This window comes from Benincasa hispida, chromosome 4 (assembly GCF_027475165.1).
Source record: "Benincasa hispida cultivar pf3 chromosome 4, pf3_genome.v1.1, whole genome shotgun sequence".
Taxonomy (NCBI): domain Eukaryota; kingdom Viridiplantae; phylum Streptophyta; class Magnoliopsida; order Cucurbitales; family Cucurbitaceae; genus Benincasa; species Benincasa hispida.
The window spans coordinates 11,021,562-11,031,560 of record NC_143481.1 but is presented as its reverse complement, the minus strand read 5'-3'; the positions used below and the strand labels follow the sequence as shown (position 1 = coordinate 11,031,560).

At 25.7% G+C, this 9,999-nt stretch overlaps 1 protein-coding gene across 2 annotated transcripts; it reads right to left on the bottom strand.

Moving 5' to 3' along the window:
- Positions 1–234: 234 nt before the first annotated feature.
- Positions 235–2,618, bottom strand: LOC120076391 (protein SOB FIVE-LIKE 5-like). 2 transcript variants are annotated; one of them, XM_039030206.2, is made up of 4 exons: positions 2,050–2,618; positions 867–959; positions 716–773; positions 235–608 (listed from the first exon to the last, which is right to left on the bottom strand). In XM_039030206.2, the coding sequence occupies exons 1-4, from the start codon at positions 2,389–2,391 to the stop codon at positions 589–591; spliced, it is 513 nt and encodes a 170-aa protein (XP_038886134.1). In that variant the 5' UTR covers positions 2,392–2,618; the 3' UTR covers positions 235–588. The 2 variants fall into 2 exon arrangements, with proteins under 2 accessions (XP_038886134.1, XP_038886133.1); XM_039030205.2 differs by having other exon boundaries at positions 527–773; positions 2,050–2,607.
- Between the last annotated feature and the right edge of the window lie 7,381 nt (positions 2,619–9,999).

Here is a 9,999-nt window from a genome sequence, read left to right as displayed (position 1 = left end):
GCTCAACGGTATTTGGTATGATCTTCCTTCTTAAAGAATGAAAATTCAATCATCCATCCAAAGTCCACTCCACATTCGTAATACTAAAAAAGTCACAAGAAAAAGAAAAAGTAATTTTCTCAAATACAGAGATTTGAAACTCACTATTACTAGTCATCATATGTGATACATGTTAAATTTATAATTTTATTTTAATATATAGAAAAAAAATACACCAAAAAATAAAATAGAGAATTAGAGAGGTAAAGATTCCTCTAATATAACTCATTTTATATATAATATGATTTTAAAATAAAATGGTAATATAGTACTAGAAGTGACAATTTCTCACTGATATTTTTTTTCTTTTGCAATATACACTTCTTGAAATAGAAAAAGCAAAAAAAAAAAAAAAGAAAGAAATAAACAATAATAATACAGTAACTTCCCAAATAATGCAACTCTTTTCAATCAATTGGGTAAAAGAAAAAGAATATATTTGTTTTAAGAAATAGAAATAGAAAAAACAGCAGAAAACCAACAAAACAATAATAATCCACGATCCTCGTGTCTCTATCATTTCATTTAATTATTCTCGCCGTTCTCCTTCTACTGTTCTTGATAATCGCCTGCACACACAAATCACTCGAATTTTGAAACCTTACACGTACACAAAATACGGAGGTTTTTTATTTTTTTTATTTTTTACCGGGGTGCCGGTTGAAAGTTTTTTTACCTGAGACATTTTTGCCCAATTTTTTGACTGAGGAAGACTGAAAAAAGCTCGTCTGTTTCTGCAAAATACACATTTTTTTCTTTTACCTTTTAGTTTCGCTGTCGTTTCCAAGATTTGAAATATTTTTACGGTTTTCTTTTTTTCTTTTTACCTTCCCATGTTGTTTTCGAGAATGGGTTTGTTGTGAGAATTCTTTTACATTCTCCACCAAACCTTCGTTTCTGTATGGACTCATCTCTCTGACCTGTAAAACAATACAATGAAAAAGGTCACTGACAATAAAAGTATTGACAACGACAACTAACTTCTTAGATATATATATAATATGATTGAGAAATCAAAATTGTTAGTACAATGGTAATTTATTTTGTTCCTCTGATATGACTTTTCTTTATTTTAGGCCTAAATTCAATGAATTAATTCTTGGACTCAATTTTTTTTAAAAAAATTTAAGTCAAGAGTCATATTCCATACCAAAACTAGTCAAGTTATTTAAATTCTTTTGACTCCCATACAAACTTTGATTCAACGGTAATATTCTATTTTTCAAAAAAAAAAAAAAAAAATCTAGTATTATATATAAAACCCACGAACATTCGTAATTAAGTAAATTTCGGATATTTTGGATAAAGTAAAAATTAATTTTAAGGAAAAATAAGTTAGCTTAGAGTTACGTATAGCAATTGAAATCTTAAATTAAAATCGTACCGATTTTTATGTCATTCAAAATTAATTTAACATCTGAATAAGAATAGTTTTTTCTCAGATCCTACCAAAATAGAAAAAAATTCATAAATAAGAAGATATGAAAATGAAAAATTATTCATATTAATGAAAGGTTACTACCATCTTTTTTATTTTAACATTTTTTTTTTAAAGAAAGACTAATATCATACGTTGATATTTCAATTTTAACAAGTTTTATATCGATGTTATAGTGTGTATTAACCATTTTGATACAAAAAGCATCTAAATTGATTTGTCTATAAAAATTTAGTGCAGTGAAACCAACCAAACTTTTACATTTTCTTTAGAACTTTATTCCTTGGGTGATATTTGTTACATGTGTTTTTTAACCAAGAAAATAAGACATATGAGGTAATTAGTAAAATAAATAATTTATGGAGGGAGAAAAAGAAAAAGAAAAAGAAAAAGCAATTGAAATTAGAGGATTGAAAAAAGAAAAGCAAGAAAAACCACAAACGCCAAGAAAATTGGCAGTGAAGTATAAAAGAATGAACAACATTTTCAAGTAACCAAAGCCAAAGCCATAGCCATAGCCATAGCCAAAGCCAAAGCCTATGATTCTAGAGATGAAGAAGAAGCAAACTTACATTGGAAAGCCCAAAAACAGGGGAGCTTGCAGTGTCATCAAGGCAAGAATGTTGGTTCCGCCGCCCCATCTCCTCTTTCCTCTTACTTTTCCCCGCCGCCGATTTCCCCCCATTCCGCCGCACTGGCTGATAATTATTCTCCTCATAATACCCATTCATCGGCCCCGAAGACGCATCCGAAATCATCGACAAATCCCCTTCTTCCTCCTCCTTCCCTCCGCCGCCGTAATCCACTTCACTCCGCCGAAATCCCCCCTCCGTTTCAATAGACTCCTCGAAATACATTGTCCACCCCGATTCACACCCGCTATTATTACAATGCGAACCCGAAAAATTACTCATCCTCGAAAAAAGAAAAGAACCCAAAACAGAGCAAGAGAATTGGAGAAACAGAGGAAGAATCAATTGAGCATTGGAAGAAGAAGAAGAAGAAGAAGAAGAAGGGAGATTGTTGGTTGAAGGATTGTATGTTAAATGATTTAGTGAAAAAATTAGAGGGTGGGTTTGGTTAGTTTTATAGAGTGTGGAATTTGGGGATCAATGATTGGGAGAAGCGAGCCACCTGGATTGTTAAATTGAAGGCGGCCCCAAAGTATTAATAAATATTGTCCCTTCCTAAAATTATTTTTGGTGAATACTCGTCCTCTGTTTTGTCTTGTCAAACTCTCCTCATCCGCTCTTCCTTTGTATTTCATTTCTTTTCCCTTTTTTTTCAATACTATTGAATTTACATGGCAGATTAAATCGCAAAACCATGTGTACCATCTCATGATATATATATTTTCATTTTTCTATTCATTTTACGAAAAAAAAATAGTTATAAGACACAGTTATAACCCTAATGTGAATAAAGAGAATATATTCTCGGTTATATCTCAACTTTTTCATATATTTTGAAATTTTTATGGGATATTTTAGGTCATGTTTGGTAACTATTTGATTTTTTTGTTTTTATTTTTGAATATCAAGTCTATTTCATTCACATTTCTTACCACGATTGATATATTTATTAAGTACAATTGTTGAATTCTTACCCAAATTTTAAAAATAGAAACGAACTTTTTAAGGGTCCGTTTGATAACCATTTTGTTTTTTGTTTGTGTTTTTTAAAATTAAGTCTATATCATCTACCTTTCTTATCATGATTTGCATATTTGTTAAGTACAATAGTCCATTCTTAGCCAAATAAAAAAAACGAAAAGCAATTTTTTTTGTTCTCAAATTTTGGCATGGTTTTTTAAACCAATGGTGAAAAGTAGATAACAAATAAAAAAATTTAGAGGTAAAAGTAATGTTCATAGATTTAATTTTAAAAAACAAAAATAATAAACAAAATAATTACCAAATGGGACCTAAAAGTTTCTTTTTTAGTTCTCAAAATTTCGTTTGGTTTTGTAAACCATTGGTGAAAGTAGATAACAAAGGAAATGAAGAAATTTGGGGTGGAAGTAATGTCTATAGATTTAGTTTTAAAAAACATAAATTAAAAACAAAATTGTAAGCAAACGAGACTTTAATTTTTTAAGAAAAATAAAACTTTGAATGGCTTTTTCAAAATAAAGTTTTTTTTCTTCATATTTTGCTTGCTTCACCAAGTTTTTTTAATTATTTTTTTCTTTTCACGCTTTAGTTCTAATTCTAGCTTAGTTTCTATTCTTTATTTTGGTTTTAGCTCAATTTCTCACTCTTATTCTAATTCTAGCTCAATTTTAATTAATCTTTTAGCTCTCTGTTTTGATTCTTGCTTACGTTCTCGATCTTGCCCTCTACACTTGATTTGGTTTGCATATGTGAAGACTTTGCTTGTTGCATCGACTATCCTGTGTTGCTAGAAGAAGAAATAACTCTGTTAATTGATGCTGTTGGAAGCAAAATACAAGAAAAATAATATTGTTGTTGCTAGAGATGAAATACATAGAAGGGATATAGAGAAAGAGAGAGATTTTAGATAGAGAAATAGAATGAGAGTTTGAGTAATAAGCAATGAACCAAATGAAATGCTTAAAAGAGTTTGGAAATGGTTATAAATTTCTTTCGAAAAATCAGGTCAAATAACATTTTGGCCCAATTTTTAGGTCAATCTATCAAATAATCCGCCAAAATATATATATATATATATATATATATATATATATATAATATGTGTGTGTATATATGTGTATATGTTATATGTACATATGTACACATATATAGATACATATACATTATTGAAATAACCTATAGAAAATTAGCACACCTTTAGTTCACTTATTTGATTTGTAATGTACTAAAAAATGTGTTAATTTATAGTCGTTATTTTTGTAGGTCAAGTTATCTCTACTATATTAAAAGGGGATGTAGGAGAATTTTTACTTCTCCAATTTGTCCTCCATTTTTATACAAATGACTATAATACCCTCCTAAATTCAGTGGTTAGTTATTAATGATTCTATTATTAGTTTTCACCCTTCCTTGATTTTCGTATGATTGTTACATGACGATTCAATATATTTATAACTCCTTTAACTTCACTGTGACTCTTCACAATCATAAAGAGAACCGATTTAACTTTCAGATCGACTAAATTCTCATAACATAAAATAATGCTTACCAAACTTTCCAAGCAAGTGATTATCCAAACTCATACATTCAAGACTCGAGAGTGTAAAATTGTCCCATGCTCATGATTCTCTTAATAATCAACTCTCAATTTAATTAGAATAAATCTCCATTTAAAAAGCAATCTTTACTACTTTTCATTTTTTTTAAAAAAAAACATTCCTTTCATTTTTTTTAAAAAATAATTGTTCCTTCTCTTTTTTTTTTTTTTTTTTTTTTTTTTTTTTTTTTTAAATTAGTAGATTACATAATCTTGACAAAATTCATCCACAATTCTAAATATTGCAATTTTAAAATTTGTTTGAATTGGGGATTTTCGTAGATTTGATGTCTGAAAAGTTTTTGATAAAATGCGGATAAAATGCGCATCAAAAGTGTAGTTACTTGGAACAATATGGTTTCCGGTTATGCTTATAATTATGATGTTAGTGGATTTGCTTATTGTGGTGTTATCTGTTTGTGTTTGTGTTACTTGGGAAAGCCATGTTTGCTATTTTTTCGATCATTTTCTTTGCGATTGATTAGTTAATCTTTGTGGATTCGGCAACTAAATCTAATCTAAATATTGGATTTTTTTTATTTGGATTTGACTTTTTTATTTTTTAGATTAAATTTTGATTTTTTTTAAATTTAAAATTTGATATTCATAAATGGTCATGTTACAAAATCTCTACATTTTCTCTTTATACCTTCCATTTCTTTTTATTTTTTCATAATAATAATTTTAAGGTTTCTATTTTGTATCTTCATTGGAGATGCATGTTAGTCCTTATGTTTTTGTCATCCCAAAATTATCGCATTAATGCCTCACAAGGTATACTTGTTTTCTTTTTGTATTTATATGCATAAAAAGATTTTCATTAATGTTTAACATATTATTCAACAAAAACTAGCACCTTCTATTAATTGATTAACATATTGTTTTCCATGTATTGAATTAATATGAAGAGAGACTAGAGATTTAAAAGGCAATTAATTAGCATTTGAGAAGATAAGTGAACAAAGAGATATACATATAGTTGAGAAAATTGAGTAGATAACGGATACAAATAGATTTAATCTTTTTAATTTTAATTTTAATTTTAATTTTAAAAGCATACTAACCGTTCATCTTCCATGTTTTTTAGAATTTCGTTCTTAGAACTATTATGTACATAAATGAATTATTTTTTAACTTTTTCTTTAAACTTACAAAATAGAATATAACCTCACACTTTTATTAATTTCTAGGTGTTGTGTTAATGAGATTTATAATTCATATTAAGAATGTTATTGTCTTCTCAAGTCACATAAAATAAAATAAAAATACTATGAGGGAAGTTTTATGAAAAATTCTAAAGCAATAAACAAATATTTTTTTTTAATAAGATAAGAAAGAATAATCATCTTAAAAAAATAAAATATAGTTTTTTTCGGATAACAAATATTTTACATGAAATCAAAATTAGAATTTCATAAATGAAAATAAATTGGTTTGATGTTTTACTTTACAAAAAACATAGGCTATAAGAATTAAAATAAACTATATAATACTTATTTGTCACATGCTAAAATATATTATTTTTACGATGTTTAATTAAAATGTACGTGTTTCGAATTCACTAATTCAGACTAAAGGTTCATTAGCTATTATACCAGTTGCATAAACTTAGACAAATAAACTCGGTTATGAAACATATCTTTTAAATATATTTTTTGAGATGTTATAAATTAATATATACTATGTGAATTTAGTCTTTTATTATACATTATTTTTGCATGATTTAAATATCGGCTATGTAGACGTAAAGTTTTTAACTTCAACTTCTATAAACTCAAATGTATTAATATTATGAGTCAAATATGGATTCCAATGATATTATGGTTTTTAGAATAGTTTAATCCTTCTTGGGAACAATAATGTGACAATACGTTTAAATAATTGTTTTCTAAAGAAATTTTGTTAACAAATAAATATATATATATGAAGTTGTTTGGAGAAATATATGATTATGGGGTTATTAGTGATTTTAATCTTGACATTACAAATCATTCATTTTTTTTTAATTTCTTTTTAAAGTAAACTTTGAACACAATTCCACTAATTAACTTCTATTTTTAGAAAATGGATGCAGATTTAAGTTCTTCCCTCTCTCTCTCTTTTTCTTTTTCAAATTTGAAATATTGTTAAAATGAAATTAACCTGCGATTGAAAAATCATTTGGATTACATATTGCATTCAAAATTACAAGTTCCATCTTGAAGACAAAAGTGGGTTGCTCCCAAGTTCATTCCATTTTGCTACTTTTTGTCTAAGCAATAAATGTGACTTTTTTTTTATGACTTAGATATCATTGTTGAATATTCAAATAGAATAAATTTTCACGTGGCTTTTATAATTCTTGGGAATATTTTAATTTTATTGTTCTTCTTATAGATATTATGTGGTTGTGCCAAAAAAAAAAAAAAAACTTATCATTTAGGAATTTTGCCCCCTCAAGGAAAAAATATTCACTTTGGAATATCAATGTTATATAAAATAGTAGGGATTAAACATTTTTGTATTCTTGATACACAAAATTATTTATATTATTATTATTAGAATAACTGTTTTAAATTGTAAAACTCTTTGAAATATTTTTAAATATAACAAAATATTAGTCGATCGTGATTTATCATTAATAGATAATGACATTTTACTATATTTATAAATAGATCGACTCATTTTTCTTTATTTAAAAATAATTTTGTTAAACATAAGTAATTGATGTTGCTATATATATATATATATATATATATAAAGTTTAAAAAGGTAAACAATAAGATTCAATGCTTGTATAGCTGTATAATAAATTATGCGTAATTGAAAAGTTGCCCTCCTTCTACTCTTGAAAACTGTCACTTACTTGAATGTTTTTCTTTTAAACAAAAAATAGTCAATATTCAATTTTACAAAAACAGTAATAGCAAATATAATCATTGTAAAACATATAATTATCAACCGCAATCAACATCAGTATCCAACAAGCCTAAAACGATCTTCGCCCAATTTAAATCTTTAATATCAATATCGATAATTCATCTTCGTTGGGTTTTTACACTGCAATATATATTATCTTTCTTACATTATTAATTGATAATAATCGAGATTTTAAAATACCATAAAATCTTTGGTTAATCGTTTTAATTTTTGTTTTTGAAAATTAAATCTATTTCATTCGCATTTGTTACATTAATGTGCATCTTTCTTAAATACAATAATTGAATGAATTCTTAATCAAATTTCAAAAATAAAAATAACTTTTTGAGTTCTAAAAAATTGGCTTGATTTTTTAAACCATTGGTGAAACATAGATAACAAAAGAAGAAATTTGAAAGTTGAAGTAATGTCCATAGGTTTAATTTTCAAAAACAAAATAGTTATCAAACGGAACCTTAATTAATCAATAAATTAACTAATAATGCATCTTCACACTGTATCAAAATCCAATATATTAAAGTTAACATGAATATAATTCAACATTAATTAATATATATTTTTCTCTTAGAGTCGGAAGTTCAAATTCCTAAATCCACAATTATTCTACTAAAATAAGTCAGGGACACTGTAGAAAAAGAAAAAAATTAAATATGATGCAGAAGTATGAAGAAGAATAAAATAGTTCAATTTATAAAAGTTGATAAGTCATTATATATAATTGAGAATCTGATGAATTATTTAAGAACAGTTTGGATTAACTTAAAAAAATGTGATTTTAAAAATTTTCATTTTTATTTAAATACTTTTGATAAATATTGATTAAAATACATTTAAAAAATTATTTTAAGTGGTTGTCAAATACTACAATTTCTTCTAAATAATTTATTTTTTAAATTAAAGGCTTGAAAATATAATCCTAAAACACCCTAGGTCTCATTTTTTAAACCAATATTTAAGTTTCATTTGAATATGATCATTTTGCTTTTTGTATCTTCGGAACTTTCTTGTCATTTATTTACCAAAGTTTTCATATTTTTTTTTTAAAAAAATTGATAACCAAATTAAAAAAACAAATGAGTAGAACAAGTTTTTCCAAACCTTAGTTTAGATTTTGAAAACACTAGGTTGATCACAAAACAAAGAAATCTAAATGTAAAAGTAATGTTTTTAATCCAATTTTTTTAAAAATTAAATGGTTATCAAACAAAGATGTAATATTATTTTGTTAATTTATTTGGACATATGTGCTTATGATTTGGACGAAATGATCTTTTTTTCAAGGTTGTATTTTAAAGATAAGAAAGTTGAATTTTATATGCCATAATTCATTTGAGTGATATATTCCTACGTTCAAATGTGAGAATTAAACAACAAAAATAAACAAATGGTTGAGAATTCCATATTAAAAAAATCGGAAGATTTGTTCTGAAATAAACTCATGGTACCTCATATAACCTTTTTTTTTTCTTAATAAAATTTAACCATTTCTTTTACAAAAGATTTAATTGAAAATTTTAAGACAGTAAGAGTAAAATTAAGGTTCGTTTGATAGCTATTTTGTGTTTTGTTTTTTAAAATTAAACTTATTTCATTCCTAATTCTTACAATGTTTTGCATCTTTCTTAAGTAAAATGGCTTAATTCTTAGCCAAATTCAAAAAAATAAAAATAAAAGCTATTTATTTTAGATTTCAAAATTTGTTTTGGTTTCTTAAACCATGATAAAAAAGTAGACAATAAAGGAAGAAATTTAGAGGTAGAAATAATATCTATAGACTTAATTTTTAAAAACAAAAAACAAAATGGTTATCAAACATGACCTAATCTTTTCTTATTATATATATATATATATATATTATTAGAAGAACAATCAAGGAATAGGATGTGACATACCGAGAGTTATAGTTGTCAATATTTTATTTTTCTCAGAAAAAGGGTAATAAAATTATAAAATACCTTAATTTTTAAATTATCGATTGATTTAAAAACTTAAATCAATATATTAAGATATTTATGTGAACTTGACCTAATAAATGTTTTATAATGGTGTAGATTTAATCCTCATCCATTTGTATCTAAATGGTAAGTTTGAAATTGATGGTGTGGATAACATGCAACGATAAACAAAAATGCTTATGTTTCTAAAGTTACATAGAATAAAATATGGTCTAAAATGACTTTTAAATATATCTGTCCTTTTTATTGTGTTGGAAATTGATTACAAAGATAAAGATGTAATAAAAATTAATTGCTATCATAGGTAAACTGAATTAATTACCTGTTAATTTTTTTTTGATAGTTTGAGTTCAAATCTTCTCTTCTATAATTGTATAATTTTTTTTTAATAAGTGAAGCATCTAAAATTTCCCCTCAAAATGAAACCAATAAACTCAA